Here is a 20,377-nt window from a genome sequence, read left to right on the forward strand (position 1 = left end):
AGCAGCTGCATCTACTTTCACACACATAAGGCCCAGTGGGGTTGCCACGGCAGCGAGCATCCTTTAAATGCTGGCTGGCAGGCCGGATGCCAGGACCAAGTCGTTGATAGTCCTGTCTTGTTGATTAGCGTTAGAGCAGACAAAACTCTTTTTATGACCATTCAGCAACAACAGCCCTTAAAAGAAGCAGAAGGGGGTGGGGTTTCTGCTGGAACCCTCTGACCTATTTAGAGACCCCCCAGCTTGGATGCCTTATGCTATATATTTCAGCTGCACCACACATAACCACCCAACCGTCATTACCTGAGATTATATGACAGGTATGGGTCAATTTGTTCTAGCCTGCGGTTTTCTGCCTTCTCAACGACCTATTACCAAGCTGAGATTGATTTGCTGTGACACCTGCTGTGTCCCGTGACCAGAATAATAAACACAACCAATTCACTTCGGCCACTCCATTTTTGGTGAAGAGCTGCAGTCGAGAACGACAGACATCTGCCCATTAGGAGCAGCACATAATTAACAGCAGTGTTTACCCACCCGATACCGAGCAGTTAGAGGGGCAACAGACTGTCACCACGAGAGACCAGCATGACCCTCGCCATCCTGAATTACAGACACTACACTCTACCTCCCACTCAGCCTCAACTACAACCAAAATAAATACACTTTCAGATTGAAATGACCTAGGCTATACTTCCATATTATCTATGCTATATATTTTCATTATATTACATGTATTAGGAAACTAGGTGTTTGTGTGATCACCTGCTACAGAGGCAGGACTGGGGCTAATCTTAGATTGAAACAGATGGAATTGCCAGCTCTGTGACGGAATTAAACTGGCATATGGAACCGCGCTTTTTATGGCATTTGATTGGAATTTTTATGTGCCTGACCTTGTCACAGGAGTGGAATCCATCATCTATGAAAAGTCATAAAACTGACAGTGTCACCTTGGCAAACCATTCAAAACCAATTAACCGACCTTCTGCTAGACACATAAATCCACTGATCCATCCTTACAATTGGCATATAAAACATTCATAAGTGCAGACACGTAATACATTTTAATAGACATTTGAAAGAGTAAACTAGAGACAACACGGATTTTAAAACAAAAATAATGAGCCCTTGTCCCTCTTATCCAACATCTCAAAGCACTACTTTTTAGTCTTAGGGGAAAACTTGGAAGTTCACATAAAACAGTACTGTGCTTTTAATATACATTTGTGTATTCTAACACAAATTATACACCATTTTCAAGCAAATTTATCACCACTGTGGTAGTCTGAAGGCTTTTTAGAAGCTGAAAGCATAACCCACTTAAGACTTCTGTTGCCTTTGGCAAATCTAATTATTAACATTTGCTGAATTGGCTTTAGACACCTGATATCATGTTAACACAATCAGTGAATATTTACCAAAAATTCCCAGGATGAATGCCACTATTTTGATGTTCTGAGTTGTCAAGGAATTTACACATGAACAAATACAAACCCACACACATCGGGAAATTTCAGCTTTAACAATCAATAAATGAACAAGAGGGACCCCCCTCAGTCACAGAGAAGGCTCCCTCACCTCCAGCGTCACTGAGCGTCACCTGCTTGGAGGCGCCAGGCCAGCTCCGGTCCTCTGCAGTCCCAACAGGGGGACAGAGTAGTGACAATGGTGGGCAGCAAGCTTCTAGAGCTTCAGTTCTAGGTTTAGGATCTAGAGTCCAGAATCAAAATTAAAACTTTCAATAATGACAAAGAAGATGCTATTTACTCTCTACATCAAGACGGTAAAGAGTGGAGAAAAAGTGCCCCTTTTCAAAAGAAGAAATAGATTGTGCTAGAATAAAATCACACACAACAGGCCTGGCACACGATGCTGGCACACAACATGCCTGGCACACAGATGAGACAGCCTTGGCATCACCTGGGGAGTCCGTCCCTGCACAGTGATTCGGTCCCAGAGCCCAAAACACATAGTCCCCACCTCAGGGAGCTTCCAGGGGCCAGGGCCGAGGACCGCCTCCCAGTGCCCCTTCTGTCACCCACAGCTGTGTCTTCCATCTCCCTGGCATTAGTCACTGAGGCCGGGTCTGCTGTGTGGCCTTCAGGCCCTGTGCCCTGCACGTCGTCAGCTGGCTGGCCCCTCACCCCTCATCCTTACGCGGCCTGCACAGGCCCACAGAGCCGCTGGGAGCCAAGGCCAGGGAGGTGTCATGTGCTCATGACCTTCGTTCGATAGGATCTAGTTGTCCACACCTGCAGTCTGCCGACCCGGCTCTGATGCCGACAACCTCACCACACCTGCGGCTCTGGCTAGGGCTCCACGCAGGGCATTCAAGCTAAAAGAGATTTCCTGAAAAGATGTCGGCCTGGAAACAAAAAAGCACAATAAACACAGCAGAATGGTCGGAGCTGGGTTGAGGGTCGGAGGAAAATGAATTAATTAGAGCTAAAAAGTGAGAGAGAGGATGTAAGTGGGCCTGGGCTGACGAGGCATTAGGTGAGGGGTGTGTCCATTGAAGCCTCAGCACCTGAGAGCACAACTGGGGGGTGGGGCGAGTCGTACCAATTAACTGAGGATTTTCAGGAAGCTGGAGAGCTGCGGTCGCAGCTGAAGTCACACCAGGACATCAGGCGGGCCGGGGAAGTCTGCCAGGCACAGCTCCCCACAGCCGCCTTCAGGGTCACTGCCATCGCGGCTCCTGGGCAAGGGCCAGGACGCAGGCCCCAGGCGGGTCGAACTAGGTCACCTGCCCGTGACCAAGCTGCCAAAGAGGTTCTTGGCCTTTTTCGCCTCTATTCAGAAGGCAGGATCTGCTTCCCTCTGAAATTAATGCTACGAGGAATTTCCTAAAATAAAAGACAAACATCGACCACATTCCCTGCATCTAATTTCATGGCTTATACAACTCAGACTGGACACTGCACCCAACTCCAGACACAATTCAGTTTAGTTCAAGGGGAGAAGCAGCTCTTTCCTCAGGCACTTTTCAGGTGCTCTGAGAATCCTTCCCTCCCTATGTTTGATCTGAAACTAAGCCAAGGAAGTCTCCCATCCTGTGAAATTTGAGAATGACAGGCAACACAAGCGTTAACATTCCAGCTAAAGTGAGTTCGTCACAGAGCGATGAGCCTGTTTCACACGCGTGAAATTTCACCACTCATGTGCGTGGATTCACGCGTGAGGGTTCATGGGAGGGAAGGTGAGCCTAAAGACAGAGGAGAGGCTGGCGGCAGAGGGGCTGGGACACAGCACCTGAGGGAACATGGATTGGCCCCCCAGGGCAGGAGCAGAGGCTGTGAACTGGCAGGCAGGCGGCAGCCTGTCCACACCCCTCCTGGGCGACTCCTGGAAGTGATGACGGCCCAGGAAAATGGGAGGCTGGGGTTCGGGTTGGGACTCCATGCGGAAAGGAGGAATCAGAATTCTCCTAGAAGTCAGGCGAACCTGTGCCTCTGGATTCGCCCTCAATGCTGAAGTGCGTCCTCCTGGAAGCAGCCTCTGCCGCACCTGACTGGCAACAAGCAGTGCTGGACCCGCCGTGATGTGGGGTCATCGCTTCCCTGACAGGAGCATATGCCCTACAGTCCAGCGCTACAGGCATCAGAAAGCGTCAATTTGTCATGAAGCAGGACTCCAGCCCTGCTCGCTATTTGGGGGAGATGAAGAACCCAGGATCTAGGATCATTTTAAATGGACTGTGTTACACGTTAAGCTCGATGTATCCTTAACTTTTAGACTCACACTTCCCACTGACATAGCACTTTCTGGACTAACTCCAATGGAAGTAATCCCACTCACACTGAAGGGGAAAAATATAAAGATTCACAGCACGGAAAACACCCAAGTGCTGTAGATGGTGGAAACTGTAACTCACCACTCCGCCTGCTTATTTTTCTACAACTGGTCCAAACACAGAAGCCATGGCACTTCAGATCCAGGTACCACCCAGCTCAGCTCAGCTCACAACATCACTCTTTCCCTTTAGCCACCCTCAAATTTTTCATTCATTAAAGCACCTTCTGGTAACCACTGAATGAATTCAATATATGCAATGTTCCAGATTATCATTCTCAGTAAGATGGACATTGTCACAGACGAACGAAACTCACAATACACTTGTACCTACAAAGTTCGTACACATTAATAGTGGTTCCATGAGCAAACCGATGAACTAGATCCAAGTTGCAGCCCTGAGTGTCCAAGGCCTCCTGAACCATTCAGTCCCCAAAAGTGATTCCTTCATGCTATTTCTAAACTTTCCTGAATCTGATGGATTCAGAAATCAGTGTATTTTTAATAGAACAATATAGAGTCCAGAAACAGACCCATATACACATGGAGATTTCATTTATGATAAAAATAACCTAACAGATCAGTAAACAATGATGAATTAATCAATAAACAGTATTAAAACAACTACCTAGACATTTGGAGTGAAGAAAAAAACAAAAACAAAAAACTTGAATCCCAGCCTGGCTCTTTGTACCAAAATAAATGCCACATGACCAAAAAAAAATTTTTTTAATTAAAAAAAATTTAAGACACTATGAAAGTACAAGAGCAAAATTAAAATATAGGTAAAAAATTTTATAATACTAGAATGTGGAAGGACTTTCTAAGCAAGACATAGACAACAAAACCATAAAGGAAAAGACTGATATATTTGACTAAATAAAGATTTTAAAATATTGATATGATTTTTTTAATTCAGTAAAAAGGCAAACTAGAAAGTAACAAACTGAAGAAAAGTTTGTACAATACAAATGACAAAGGATTTGGTTTCTTTTTTTTTTTTTTTGATAGGTAAGAAGTGGATTTCTTTTTTTTTTTTTTTTTTGCAGTACACGGGCCTCTCACTGTTGTGGCCTCTCCCATTGCGGAGCACAGGCTCTGGATGTGCAGGCTCAGCAGCCATGACTCACGGGCCTAGCTGCTCCGTGGCATGTGGGATCTTCCCTGACCGGGGCACGAACCCGTGTCCCCTGCATCGGCAGGCGGACTCTCAACCACTGCGCCACCAGGGAAGCCCCAGAAGTGGATTTCTTTAGAGAGAAACACTCCACAGACAGAGTGTGGGCCATCTCAGAATGTGAGAGAGGCCAGGATTTGGTTTCTTAATATACAAAGAGTTCTCACAAATCAATAAGAAAAACAACCTAATAAAAATTAGGTAAATGATGTGAATGTGTAGGTAACAAAAAATACAGTAAGTCAATAAACATATGAAAAGATGATCACAGTCATTCATAATTAATGAAATCAAATTAGAACAGATTATCATTTTTAATCTATAATATTAGTGAAGATAAAAAGTTTTGGTGATATTCAGTGTTGGTAAAGTTGAAGAAAATCATATCCTAAACACATAATAGGAATATTCTGTTTTTTGATCTGGGCATTTACATAGGTCTGTTCAATTTGTAAAAATCCAGTGTGTACTATATTAAGATTTGTGCACTTTTTTGCATTAATATCATACTTCAGTATAAAAATGTAAAGAGAGACTTCCCTAGTGGTCCAGTGGGTAAGACTCCGCACTTCCTATGCAGGGGGCCCGGTTTGATCCCTGGTCTGGGAACTAGATCCCACATGCATGCTGCAACTGAAAAGATACCACATGCCACAATTAAAGATACTGAATGCCACAACTAAGACCGGTGCAGCCCAAATTAAAAAAATAATAATAATAAATTTTTTAAATGTTAAAAAAAAATTTTTTTTAATGTAAAGAATATGTTACATCACCATGAGATATCACCTTATACCTGTTAGAATGGCCATCACCAAGAAGACAACAGGTTCTGGTGAGAATGTAGTGCAAAGGGAACGCTTGTGCACTGTGGCAGGAATGTAAATTGGTCCAACGCTATGGAAAATAATATTGAGGTTCCTCAAAAAATTAAAGATAGAGCTACCATATGATCTACCAATTCCATTTCTGGGTTTATACCCAAAGGAAATGAAAACAGGATTTCAACGAGATATCTGCACTCCCTTGTTAACCACAATATTATTCATAATAGCCCAGATATGGAAACAAGCCAAACGCTCATCAGCGAGTGAATGGATAAAAGAGATGTGATACATACACACAATAGAGTATTATTCAGCCACGAGAAAGGAAGACATCCTCCCATCTGTGACAACATGGATGGACCTTGAGCACATGATGCTACGTGAGATATGTCAGACAGCGAAAGACAAGTACTGGGTGATACCACTTATATGTCGAATCTAAAAGTTAAACCTGTAAAAAACAGACAGTAAAATGGTGGTGACCAGGGGATTGGGGGTCGGGGGGATAAGATTGCTATTGTTCAGGGCACAAACTCGTAACAAGTAGTACATAAGCCATAGGGATCTAAGGCACAGTATAATGAATACAAAAATTGTACTATAATTATGCAATGTGACAAATATTTATACGACTACACTGGCAATTGTGTTACAACACATAAGTGTATCAAAGTAACATGCCTACACCTTATACCATCAAATTTATAAAAAAAAATTTTTAAAGAGTAGGTTAGAAATTTGTTCAAATTCATGAAAGGAATGAAATTCTGAAGTATTAACACAGTAAATCAAAAGCTATTACTTACCACCTATGCTTTGCCAGATCCCTTAGCTAAGCAGAGTAAAGAAAGCTTCTAAACTGGAGATTCTCTTACGGAAAGAACCTACTTAAACTCTCTTAAGCCTTGAGATTCTCAGGGTGTAAAATGGTTTGGGGAAGAAGAGGTAAGAGAATATTCCAATATGAAACGCCAGGCAGGGTTAGAGGGGATGTCTGTGCAAACTGCCAGCATTTTACAAAGGAGGGAACTGAACCCAGGCAGTTATGTGATTTGCCAGGGGAACCGAGCTAGGAAGTGCCAAAGCCAGAGTAAGCACCCACGTCTGCCAGCCCAAGGATGACCCACCATCCACTGTGCTCCGCTGGCAAGAGGTCCGTCCAGCCGCGCTGACAGTTCCACTGCAGCCTTAGAAACTCCTAACACCTGCAGGCCCGCCATCCAGCAGGTGGGCCGTCATGATGGACCACAGTTTGCAACCTGACATTTCCTGAACCCAGTTACAGCGCTTAACACAGATCCCCTGAGGGAGCAAAGGAAAAAAGGTCTGGAAATCAGGGCTTCCTGCACATGAGCTGGAAAATGAGCAACAGATAAAGCCAAGCTCAAGGCTGCTCCCCACACACAGCCCTGGGACCTGCCAAGGCTCCTCTCACACCACAGACCAGAGACAGGGGTCCCCACACAGGGCGGTCCGAGGACTCAATGCGACAACTTATGGACCCCACGCTGCCCCTGCAAGGTGCTAAGCAAACAGAGGGGACGTCTGTGTCACTGTCACCATGCATGGTGGTGTCCTGGATGTGTCCCAGCCACCCAGCTGATACAGCACTTTGCCTCTTCACGGCTAATACAGGCCCCTCCATCACACCTCCCCAAGCCTGGCCAGGACCCTGCCGTTTTCTTCCAGGGAAGTACTTCAAACCTGGTTCAAATTGCTGAACTATTTTTTAAAGAGTGAGAAGGAAAAATAAATTGTTACTTTAAGCACTAAGTTTGGGGTGGCTTGTCACAAAGCAGTGGAAAACTGAAACAGCATGGTGTCTGGTATGTGAGTTACACTCAGTAGGTGTCAGCTGTCTTGATTACAGGGATACTCATAAACTAGAGTGATTTCAAGACATCCCTCTTCATAAAAGGCATTCTGAAGCACTTTCTTGATTGAGAAAGAACAGAATAAGGTTTTGCTTCAATTCTTTCTCAACTGTTCCTGCTGTCACTGTTGCCATGATTAGGGCTGGGGGCAACTACAAATGATTACAGTGCTTGTGAGTTTATAGTTACTGTTTTTCTTTTACCCATGGATATTTTTAATAAGAAAGAAGTCAAGGACATAAGGAGAAGACCCCAGCAGAGCATCTGTAACTACACTGCTCAAAAGCAAGAATAAGGGTGTGTACGTGGTTAGCTGTGACACAATAACTATGATTACCAAAACGGAAGCACAGGGCTGATGGGAGTGAAATGTGCAATAATGCAATTCACACCAATTGCAGCAACATATTCAAATCAGTAAATTACATCAATTATAACTTTAGCAAAAACTTCAAAAATATTTCTATTCTTATTGAAAAAAATATTCTACTAGTTGTCTTACTAAGATTAGCCTAACCTGAGGTGGAGGTCTAGAAAGAATACAACTCATCTTTTTAAACAGACGTCTTTCTTTACAAAATATTCTCAGGGCCGTGCTTCTCAGGCCCTGTTAAGGTTCTATAAGCTCTTTTAAAGAGAAAAGCAACCCCAGGGACCCAACACAGATATTACTTGTTGTGTAAATATACTGTATACAAATAGTAAAAGTACACACAATCTGTTTTTGTTATTCTAGAGCTATAAAATAAAGATAAATGCATTAATTAAATACAAATTAAACTATCAGACCGGTGCCATTCAAATGAACATTAACCTAATACGATGGATGCTGTTGCTCCCTGAAGAAGAACAGTTCAGGGCTGTGGTCAGTCCCAAGGTCAGTGTGCTCTGTCACCCTGTGCCCTGGACAGGTACTTCCCTTGCATTCCACACAACATCTGTCAGCAAAGTTTGTCAGTTCTTCCTTCCAAACAGCCCGATCGGGACCCTGCTCACGACCAAGGTCACAGCCTGCCACAGGCTCCCCTGCATGCATTCTCCAGTGGTCCACCCTCCATGTGGCCGCTAGGGTGACCACCATGATGGACGAGCCAGATCACTGTCACTGCACAAAAACCTTCCATGGCCCCCGCTGGATTCCCAGGAGACGCCACAGTTCCCACACCGGCCCGCGAGACCCCAATTAACAGGCCCCCAACCCCACCTCTGCCCTCTTCCCACTGGTCACTGTTCCAGCCACACTGGCCAGCCTGCTGCTCCCACCCCAGCGTGGGGTCCCCTCTGCCAGGAGGGCCCAGCCGGCTCAAGAACATGGTCTCTGTGTTTACTGAAAGGCTGTCTTGGCGAGGACTTTCTCAAGCCCCTACTTGGAGCTGCACCCTCCAAGTGCACGGGGGGGTGCAGCTCCAAGTAGGGGATGGGCCCACCTGGCCCATCCTGGCTTTCTCTGCAGGGCGCCTGTCACCATCTGTCACACCAGGGACCCAGAGCCCTCAATCACGGTCATTCCTAGGACGTAGGCTCCATGAGGTCAGGGACAGTGGGTCCACTCTGCTGCCTGCTGTGCCCAACCCCGGAGCAGGTCCATCAATACCTGAGGCACCTGCTCCGGAACTGCTCGGTCATCACGCGGCCCCAACGCGATATCTGTGCTGACTCTGCCTGGGTTCTCCTCTCCTTGGCCAGTTTTAACGGACATTAAAGTTGCTACAGTTTTGTTACAGGAGGATCACCTGGAAGATCCAGATGTAATTTTATTTACCTTTCAAAGAGCAGCATAGAAATGAACAGGCACAGACAACCTGCAGATCCCACAGGACAGATCGGCAGGCCCACGCCTCTCCCAGACCCATTTGGAGAAACCCTAGATCAGGGACGGGTGGGGAAGCCAAAGGACGAAGGATGGACCACTGTGGGGGGCCACTGACCACGACCAGAATGCCCCTGCCCACCCCCCCATCCCTGCCACGGCGATGGAACAGGAGCCTGAATAACAACCCAAATTTACTTTATTTTTTTTTAACCGAAGTATAGTTGATTTTACAATGTTGTGTCCAAATTACCTTCCAATTTGATTATCGGTGTACCCGTTATTTCCAGCAACAACCAAACGATCTCTACCCAGCAAACATCTCCTTGGGTCCTGCAGTAAATTTTTACAGGTTTTAAGTTAATTGCACTAGTAATGCAGGCTCACTAAATAAACCAACGCACAGAAGCAAACGAGAAAGAATAAGTTATTTATGAGCACGAATCAGGCCCAGGCGCACCTGCATAGCCACTTGGACGTGCATTCGAGCCCTTTCGAAACCTTTTCCTGTCTCTGCTCGGTGTAAACAGGGCCACTCCCGGCCCCTCCTCTGCACCCAGCCTCATCCTCAGACACCTACAGCGCCCCCCCCACCAGCCATGCCCAAACTCCACACCCTTACCTGGCAATTGAGCATCATGTGACATCCCAGGGGTCTCCTGGTGCTGTTACTTCACCTCCCCCTTCCCGCCCTATCAGCCCAAGGGCCCTGCTGGGCTGGAAACCCAAGGACAGACCCCACACCCCCGCGGGAAGTCATTACACCTCCCCACATGGCAGTCATGCACACACCTGGTAAGGGTCTCTCTTCATCCCCACAGCACACGACCCATTAGTGAAATCCTCATTTACTTTACACAGACGCCTTTTTGTTGTTTTATTTTAAACTAAAACAAGAAGATTCATGAAATGCTTTCGTTACTCCCCACAGGGTAAGTCTGGCCGGGTTTCTGGTCTACGCTGGCAGCAGGAGGAAAGGTCAAGCACTGGGGCTCAGCACACTCCCCACTCAATGGGGAAGGGAGGGATGGAAAGCAGAGTCAGAAACATTTTCCTCTAAGAGCCAAGCCCCGGGGTGTCTCTTTAAAGGACAGACTGATGATTCATTGACCAGAAGGGGAGAGAAAAAGGAAACAAAACAATGGAAGAATGTGGGGCTGAAAGAACAGAGACGGCAGGAAAACCCTGGAGCAGGACGGTGGGCTGTTGACCATAAAATAAAGGAGCCTGCTGAACATAAAACAAAAGACAGAGGAAGAAAAACCATGAGGAGGTGAGCTGCGAGGTGAAGGAGGGCAGGCAGGATGCTGTCTTCACAGCTGCAGGATTTCCAACTCACCAGAGGAAACAGGACATCAGCAAGTTGGTACAGTTACGTGTCATTATAAAGAAACAAGGTTAAAGGCGCCATCCTGTATCCCTGGCCTTTGCCATCTCAAACCCAAATCGATGTTCATAATTTTACTCCTTAATCCTTTCCCCCACCTCATCATTAGGTTCAAAATCTAATTAAGATGAGCACGGGGGCTTCCCCGGTGGTGCAGTGGTTGAGAGTCCGCCTGCCGATGCAGGGGACACGGGTTCGTGCCCCGGTCTGGGAAGATCCCACATGCCGCGGAGCGGCTGGGCCCGTGAGCCATGGCTGCTGAGCCTGCGCGTCCGGAGCCTGTGCTTCGCAACGGGAGAGGCCACAACAATGAGAGGCCCACATACCGCAAAAAAAAAAAAAAAAAAAAAAGATGAGCATGGATAATGAAAAAAATAGCTTTTCAGAAGTTTGTTATGAAAAGTTTAGAAAATATCTTACCTCCCAAAATGAAAGATGTCTGTGAAGTATGTGGTATTGATGCTATGAGATTTTTTTTTTAAAAAAAGACTTTCTTAATTAAGCTTGCTACAAATGTAAATGCCCTGGCCAATCATTTGATAAAGGGAGGGAGGCTTTGCTCTTTTCCCCTGCCAGCAGAGGGCAAGCTCTATGTGATACCGTGTGTGTGTGTGTGTGTGTGTGTGTGTGTGTGTGTGTGTGTGTGTGTGTGTGTGTGTGTGTGTGTGTGTGTGTGTGTGTGTGTGTGTGTGTGTGTGTGTGTGTGTGTGTGTGTGTGTGTGTGTGTGTGTGTGTGTGTGTGTGTGTGTGTGTGTGTGCGCGCTTGTCATTCTCCCTCTCTCTCTCACACAGACTTCCTTCCCCTTCCCTTGTCTTCTCCAACCCACCCCACCCCCGCATAACCTCTCCTTCCCTCTATCCCTTTTCTCCCCTCCCCTTCCAGGGCAGGCTGGGGTAGAGGCACTTTTTAGGACGATGCATTTTATTTGCAGGTCCTAGTTAGAACAGTGATTCCACGAGGGCAGAAAGGAAGTAATTCTGAAGAATTCAGGTATCTGTTTCTTCCAGAAAAATGCATACTGTTGATACAAAGGCATCCAGCTTCCCGGAGTCTTGCTCAAAGAAGAGAAACTAGGAGGGAAGTGGCCTCCCCTAGGTTCCGCTCCTCTCCAGGGCCCAGTTTTCTGATAACCCGGGTCATCTGGGCACCTCTAGGGAAACTGAGAGTAGCCCAGGCTAAATCCTGAGCAAGCAGAAGCACAGTCATCACCTCCAGAGAATTCAGAGCAGGGCTGGGGCATCAGGAGCAAGGAAATAGATCAGAAAAAGACTCGAGACAGAAGGTTCTGCAGGGAGAAGCTCGCTCTGGGACCCCAATGTTAAATCCGGGAACAGAGCCCGGGAAGGGTCGTGGGAGCCCCAGGGGTGGGAGGTGGGTGGGCAGATGGGTAGGTGGGTGAGCTCAGCATCTCACTCACCCCAGGTTGATTTCGGTTGTGCACCTTCAGTCCCCGCTAAATCGTCTGACCCACATGATCAAGGCCCTTGGTTTTGTTCAGACACACCACTGCCCGTTGCTCATAGAAGCCAGGAGTATTTTTTGAATGAGTGCCATAGAGGTAAATGAGAGTTATTTCCATATGAGCACAGAAAAAAAATACAACCATTCAACATCACCTAGGTTGTCTTCCCACCACTTAACCCATAAGAAGCAACGAGGAAGCAAACAGACAAATCGAGATGCTAGGACTTGCTACAAGACAACTGGCCGGATTCTTCAAAAACACAAATGTCGTGGTGGAAAAAAAAAAGAGGAACGGTTTTAGATGAGAGATGTTAAGAAACAGCTGTGAGAAGCAAATGTAACACGTGATCCCTGACTGCATCCTGGATGTGAACTATACGACTGACACTATTGCTGTGTTCAATGTCAGAGGTGAGACGATGATGTTACAGTTGGGGGGGGTGGGGAGAATGTCCTTGTCTCAGAAGACACACACTGGGGCTTCCCTGGTGGTGCAGTGGTTGAGAGTCCGCCTGCCAGTGCAGGGGACACGGGTTCGTGCCCCAGTCCGGGAAGATCCCACATGCCGCAGAGCGGCTGGGCCCGTGAGCCATGGCCGCTGAGCCAGTGCGTCCGGAGCCTGTGCTCCGCAACAGGAGAGGCCACAACAGTGAGAGGCCCATGTACCGCGAAAAAAAAAAGAAAAAAAAAAAAGATACACACTGAAGACTGTAGGGGTGAAGTGTCATAATGTCTGCAACTCACTTTCAGATGGTTCAGGGGGAAAATCCAATATTTTTTGTGTACTAGAGAGAGGAAAGCAAGAATGACAAAAAGTCCTCCCTTCTGACTCCAGGTGAGAAGGCTATAGACATTCGTTCTACTGCTCTTTCAACTGCTTTTTAAGTTTGATGTTTTTCAAAATAAAACAGGAAAGGGGAGTTAGAATAAAAGACCCCCTGCTAGAGGCTGTGGGGTCAGCAGGAAAGCCCTCAGCCTGGGAGTGGGAGGCGGTGCTCATCACCTCCCCACTCCCTCCCACCACCTCAGCCTTCCAGAAAATAGCGTGAGATCCAGAGCCTGCTCTCCCAGTCCTGGGGTCCGCGCCCACCTTTCCTTCCCTGTCCAAGCCCTACGTGTCCTTTGAAGCCCTGTGCAAATCCTTCCCACGCCAGGAGGCCTTCCAGATGGCTCAGTTCCCAGCCCCCCACTGCACTTAACATAACCTGCATGTCTCCCATGGCACCACGTGACACCTCCAGCATCCTTCTTGTCACCACGGCCACGGATGCTGGCTCCTGTCTTACCTGCCCAACCAGGAGCCTCTCCACCACAAGCGGGACCAGAACCCAGCCTCCCGACTTTCCACCTGCAGTAGAGCTGACACAGCACCTTATCCACCACAGGTACTCAAGACAGACCTTGAGCAAAACCTTTTTGTCCCTCACCTGTCCTCACACCTGGTAAGATGGATGACAGTCAATATTTATCGTCATCCTACTCTGTTACTTCTATTGGGCGTGGCTCCGTGGTGAGTGCTGTCGCAGGGATACTGGTGATGTCATTTAGTTCACGTGTCATTTTGTCCATGTCGTGGGAAAGGCAGAGTGCCTTGGAGACAGGGATCGTGGCTGTACTGTCCACCTGCAGCCGCCCAAGCTCCCGGCATGAAAGAAGTGCTCGAAGATCAGTGAACAACTGAGTGAAGGAAAGTCTATTCCAATTTCCAACACATATGACAAATTATAAAAACTAGGACAAATGGTAGTGTAATATGTACAGACACGGAAGCACCGAAATTAGTCTAACCTGTTGGACACAACTGAATTTGAAGACCTGTTCTAATGCGTGACCTTAAAATCTTTTCATGTCCTGGCACCTTAAAATGTGAAGTTTTCTGTTTTCCAATGGCCATAGCCTTGGCGCAGATCTGGGGGATACAACACACTCACTGCAACAGGGACACTGGGCGGCGTTAGAGGTGGGGCAGCACGCCTGAGAGCTACAGACAAGGGCTGCGGAGGGACCAGAGAAGTTTGAAAATGCTCCACAAATGACTGATGCACACGCTGGGCTCAGGGTGAGATGCGGCCATACTGACCCTGAGCAGAAGAGGAACGAGGGCCTGGTGGACCCCAGCAGCCCGGCTCGGGTGCTCAGTGTCACTACCCGCTGGGCCCTGCTGAGAGACGTCCCACTCTATCGTGGGTATTTATTCTCATCCCAGAGTCACCAACGCTAAACCACACTTTCCACAGGGGTTCAATTTAATAGAGGAATCAGGTAAGAAATGAATTACTGTAAGTTCCTAGCCTCTCTGCATCCCCTCACTCCCCTCCCCACTTCCCCCCCAAAAAAGAAATGCTAGTTTCTGGGAAGGGAAAGAAAAAAAAAGGCTATGTGTTTTTTTTTTGTTTTTTTTTTTTTTTTAATTTATTTTTGGCTGCGTTGGGTCTTCGTTGCTGCCCGCGGGCTTTCTCTAGTTGCAGCGAGCGGGGGCTGCTCTTCATTGCGGTGCATGGGCTTCTCATTGCGGTGGCTTCTCTTGTTGCAGGGCACGGGCTCTAGGCTCGTGGGCTCAGTAGTTGTGACTCGCGGGCTCTAGAGCGCAAGCTCAATAGTTGTGGCACACGGGCTTAGTTGCTCCGCGGCATGTGGGATCTTCCCGGACCAGGGTTTGAACCTGTGTCCCCTGCATTGACAGGCGGATTCTTAAGCACTGCGCCACCAGAGAAGCCCCTCAAAAATGAGTATGTTACCAGAATCTCAGGCTTGGACAGCAAGCAATGCTGATGGCTGCCTGGGCTGAGCCTCCCCATCCTATGCATTGTTCCTTCCACAAGAACCCCACGATTCACATAACCTTATGGAACACTTACGGTAAGGAGCACTCACCCTCATTCAGCCGGCTGTGCCGGCGTCCACAGCTCGGGCTGATCTGCTGGCTGTGAGCAGCCTCATGGGTCCTCGGGGGTCCCACAGCCCTTTCTCCTGAAGGTCCGGACAGGCTACAAGTCCCCACTGCCCACATGTCACAGCACACCCCAGGGACTGGACTGCTCTGTGATGAAGGACTAAACAGATTCTAACAGAGGCCAGAGGAGAGGCCTCACCAAGGCCCTGACGGTGGCCTCTTAACCATGCCACTCAGCTGTGGAGGAAGTGGCAGAGATCTCTAAACTGTCGTCAAGACAACCAAAGTCCAAATATAAATCTCTCAGGGATTCCATTCGGAAGCAGTTTTTAAGTGTACACACCCAGAGGAAATAGTAAAAGAAAACAAATATCCTTTCCTCCTTCTCTCCCTCCCCCTCCCCCCTCCTCTCCCCGCCCCCCCCCCACCTCCTTCCCCTCCTCTCCCTCCTCTCCCTTTCTGCCACGTGGTGATGTGTTTTAAAAATGCATACTGGGAAGCTTTCTACCTTTGGGGTTGGAACAGCTGCTGCCTCAATATTGTTTTTGTTAGTTTTTTTTTTCTTAACATACTTTGCTGTTTTTAATGGAATTGTTTTTAAGCGACATGTTTCATAATACTAGCTGAGATTCACAAAGCAGGATGACTGGCACTTTATTGGCAAGAATGAGACTCATGGGTCCTAAGAATCCAACGCAGACCCCCGTCAACACCCTCCTGCCTGGCTCACTTCCATGACAGCCCAGCTTATCCCAGGAAAGGGCACTCACGAAGGCTTGGGAGAAACATGACAAAGTCCACCCATGAAAACAGCAAGAGTCAAGAATCTCTAACAGGTAGGCTAAATAAACCCTGCGCTAGCACAAAGCATTCAGGGAATGTTCCACAGATGGCTGTGGTTCCATCTGAGAGCACTCACCAAAAGAAATAAGACCAGATACGCCTAACATCAGGGTTCTGAAAGGCACAGGTACAGGCCACCTGGCCCACTCCACTGCCACCTTCTGCATATGACCCTCCGGTGGGGAACCGCCACCCCCTCGAGGAGCAGGAGGCTTCAGCTGAGAGGGAGGAAAGCTTGCACCGTCCGTGCCAAACACAACCATGTGCCTTAAATGGGAAGCACATTCCCAAGTAATCACTGAGGAACAGGGACAATCACCAGGCACAAAAGGACCAGCCCCTCAGCCTCTCCAGTGAGCAAGCAAGGCTGCAGCTAAGTGGTCCTCATTCCCATCACCTTTTCAGCGGGGCCCAACAGAAAGTGACGCCCACAGTGGGCATGGCTGCTAGGGCCTGGGTCAGACTGAGATTTTAGGGAGGTGGGGCGATGGTTAAAAACAGGAAGCTGAGGGCTGGCTGTATGCAAGACTTCATCCAGAAAAGACAGGCCTCCCACACAAATAACAAAGGAGCCGGGACGCCTCTTAAAATTTTGAGAGGACGCTGGGTTTGGCACGGATTCCCTCTTCCAGCCGCGGATCCACAGGCTTCTCTCCCAAATCAAGAGAGCAGACCCAGCAGTTAGAATGGCTGTAGCCTCACCCAAGTGCTGTGTCACCCAGAGCATCGCCCTGTTTGGAGGAGCAGCTGAGAACATACCCTGTCACACACATCTTGCCCAGGACAGGACCAGCCAAATGGGGGGAACTTAAGACACATTACTCAGTGTGATAATAAGATCACTGGCCCTTTCAAAGATTTCAAATAAGATGTCTTCCGACCTAAGCAAAGCTAAAACTTACAGCCACTCTCAAAAAAAGAAGGCCACGGGGCTTCCCTGGTGGCGCAGTGGTTGAGAGTCCGCCTGCCGATGCAGGGGACACGGGTTCGTGCCGCGGAGCGGCTGGGCCCGTGAGCCATGGCCGCTGAGCCTGCGCATCTGGAGCCTGTGCTCCGCAATGGGAGAGGCCACAACAGTGAGAGGCCCGCGTACCACAAAAAAAAAAAAAAAAGGCCACGGATATGGTGTGATAGGATTGGAGCTTCAAGGTCTCCATCTGCTCAGAAACACCTTCTTGCTCTGCTTTGGGACCGTTCTTCCCTTCCAAGCCCAACCTCCTACCAACTGAGCCACTGCAAAGGACCAGCAAACAAGGAGAGGCACTGTCTCCAGGAAATCACTGAATGAGTGTGTTCCATTCTTAGAGATAAGACAAAAAGAAGTATAGGGAGTTCCTCCAGCTTTCTCATCTCCCAGGCTTGGAATCACAGGGTAGCAGGAAATGGTACCATGTATCTTAGGCGATCATCTGCTATAGTCCTCTGCCTTAAAAGGGAAGATGCTATTATGTCCATTTCACAGATGATGCAACTAAGGTACTCGTCCAAAACACCACAGCAATGAATGGGAGAGAATGAGAACCCAGGCTTGCTGCCTCCGGGTACAGGGCTCTTTCTACCTGATCAGTTCCTTGTAGAAGGAAACAGACTCACCCCTAAGTAGCAAAATTGCAAATAATTCATGCGGTGGGACAGGCAAGTCACTTCCGACTTCATTTATTCCCAAAGCCAATCCTGACACACACAACACACGTCAAAGCTGCCTCTTGATTCCTTGGGATCCGACCTTCCTTCTGAGTCTTTGAAGGGCTTCCTTGAGGCTGAAATGATTCCTCACAAGGAAAACATGCGATTCCTGGAATTCATGTCTGGCTTATGTTAGAGAGCCTGGCAGATGGTGCAACCTACCCCTGCAACACCGATAAAGGTCAACAGAGGAAGGCCAGAACAGCATCCCATCCAAATCCAGGCCGTGGCAGAGCAAGCAGGGGGTGGGTCACAGGGAAGGGGGAAGGCTTTGCCTGATCCCCTGGAATTCGACGCCAACCCGAAGACCTAGTGTAAATGGGGGTTCCAGCAAAGGACAGTGAGGGGAGACAGCCAAGAGCATCGTTCTGCCCCAGGTTCCAGAAGAGCCTAGAGGGAGTCCAGACAGCCCCTTGGTCTGGGACAACCCAGTCCTAACCTAGAACCATTTCTTCTTTATCTACTTCTGCACATCCGTCTTGACAGACCAGTTAGTCCAACCTTTGCTGCTTTTTTCAGAAATGGTTTTCTTGGGAGACCAGATGGGCAGAACACTAGGCATCCCTACCAAAAGCTGCTGAAAACAGGGCTTCAAACCAGCTCTTCCCAAAGAAGTAATTCTGGAATTTGATATGGGCACCCAAGAGGAGGCGACCCTTAACACCATCTGAATTCCCTGGGCGGTCCCCAGGGGGCTGCCCGGTGCCATCTGACAGGTCCGCACCACTTGGGTGTTTGTGTCTGTCTTTGTTTCTGGCTTCTTCCAAGTTTCTTCGGGCTCAGAAGGACCCACTTCGGGAGGGGAAGTGGGGACAGGGGAGGACTCTCTCATCCTGCCTTTATCCGCGGCACTAAAAGTTTTCTAGCCGCGGTTTTCTACCAACCGTTCTCTCTTCACCTTCCCGCCGGGTCATCCCCTCGCGCATTTTCTCACCCTGAGTTGGGCTTTCTTTTTAAACAAATAAATAAACCAGTTGGCCCCGGGAGGCAAAAGGAGTCGGCGCCTTGCCTGAATATCTTAAAGTTTCCGCCGGAAGGAAATTATTAAAGGCAAAGGAGAAAGCCCTCAGAGGTGGGGGCCGCGGCTCCTGTCCCCGCGGAGGGGTCCCGGGCGCCCGGCCCGAGCGGCTCCGGGGACGCGGGCCGGCGGCGGAGGGACGAGTCGAGAAAGCTCCCGACCAGGTTCGGGCCCGTACCCAGTAGGGCCGGGCGGGGAGCGGGCCCGGGGGAGCGGGAGAGGGGGGTGCAGGGGACACGGGGGGAGCACGGACGGGGGGTGGGCAGGGAAAGCTGGGGACAAGGTGGGCGCGGGGACGAGGGAGGCGCGCCGACCAGGGGAGCGCGGACCCGGGTCCCCGGCGAATGGCGGCGCAGGACTCACCCCGAGGAGACAGACTTTGAGCTCCCGGATGGCCATCATGAGCTCGGGGCCGGGCCGGACAGGGGCTCAGCATCCTCCGGAGCCGCGCCGCGCCCCGCCAGCTGGCGTCCTCCGGTCCCCGCCTTCCCCTCGCTCAGCCCGCGGGCGGATCCGCAGCCGCTGCTATTTCTGGGCTGCCGGCCGCGCCGCGGAGGGTCACGTGGCCGCCGCCGGCTCCTCCCGGGGCTGCGGGGAAACCTCGGCGGCCCGGCTTCTGGGAACGCCCCCGACGGCGTCAGCCACCCGGCCCCCAGCTCCCGGGCCTGCGGCGTCCTGGCACAGGGCCTCTTCCCACCCGCCGGCCGGCGGCCTCGGACCCGGCTCTACAGAGCCCCCCTCCCCCTCGCCCGCACCCGACCCACGGGCTGCCGGCTGCAAGGCCCCCGGGGTGAAGAGAGGACCCGTCCCGCCCGGGGCGGGAGGGGGGGAACCAGGCCCACGGCTGGAGACTGCATCCCCCTCCGGAAAGTGGGTGATGCCAGCCCAGGCCATCTGCGGGGAGCATTTCCAAGTCATAAATGGCACTTGACAGAGGCTGGGCGGACGGGCAGGAGGGTCTGAGGGTGCAGCCCACCCTCTCCCGCAGTTCCTAATATAATGGGGAGGGGGCTTCAGTTTACCCCCACGTAGCTTGTCACTCTCAGCCCTGAGCTCATTTTTCTGTATGTAATCGAAATTGGTTCTAGAAGGTACGGTCTATTCCTCCCTCCAAAACAAGGGTGTCCATGTCCGAAAAGGGAAGCGCTTTCTAGAGAGGAAGCTGCCATGCTCAGCACAGAAACGCTGCCACTTGCCGGGGCAGACATCCAGCCCTCAGAACGACGCTACAAACAGGGAGCTCCGCCGACCTTCTGCATCCTTCCTTAACCGGGAAACCAAGAGGCTCTGGCTTGAGACAGTGAAGGCAGGCTTGAGGAACTGCCCTCCCCTCTCCACGGTGGCTCACGTACCTCACCCACTCAGGCCACCTGTGTTGCTGCCATAGAAATGTCCGCCTTTCCGACATAGGTACCTCAGTTATTCATGTCATTTCAGATCAGAAAGAACTTTTTTCTTTAAACTTCATCCCCTAACCCAAACCCTCAGGCCTCTGTCCTGAGTTGCCAATTTTGATCGATGACATTTGTGGCCCCCAGTGGACCACCCACCTTAATTATCTGGCTTTGTTCCTACTGAGGCCATGTTGAAGCTACCCAG

At 49.5% G+C, this 20,377-nt stretch overlaps 1 protein-coding gene across 2 annotated transcripts in view; it reads right to left on the bottom strand.

Annotated features, from left to right (window-relative positions):
• RAB31 (RAB31, member RAS oncogene family) overlaps positions 1-19,357 on the bottom strand; it is a 123,987-nt gene extending 104,630 nt beyond the window's left edge. Inside the window, exon 1 of one of the 2 annotated variants that reach the window (XM_081252445.1) lies at positions 19,142-19,357. In XM_081252445.1, the coding sequence (XP_081108571.1) occupies positions 19,142-19,180 (39 nt within the window). In that variant the 5' untranslated portion in view covers positions 19,181-19,357. The remainder of the gene's footprint in view (positions 1-19,141) is intronic. The other variant, XM_081252444.1, reaches the window with a different exon arrangement.
• Between the last annotated feature and the right edge of the window lie 1,020 nt (positions 19,358-20,377).

This window comes from Mesoplodon bidens (assembly GCF_964165515.1).
Source record: "Mesoplodon bidens genome assembly, chromosome: 13".
NCBI lineage: Eukaryota > Metazoa > Chordata > Mammalia > Artiodactyla > Ziphiidae > Mesoplodon > Mesoplodon bidens.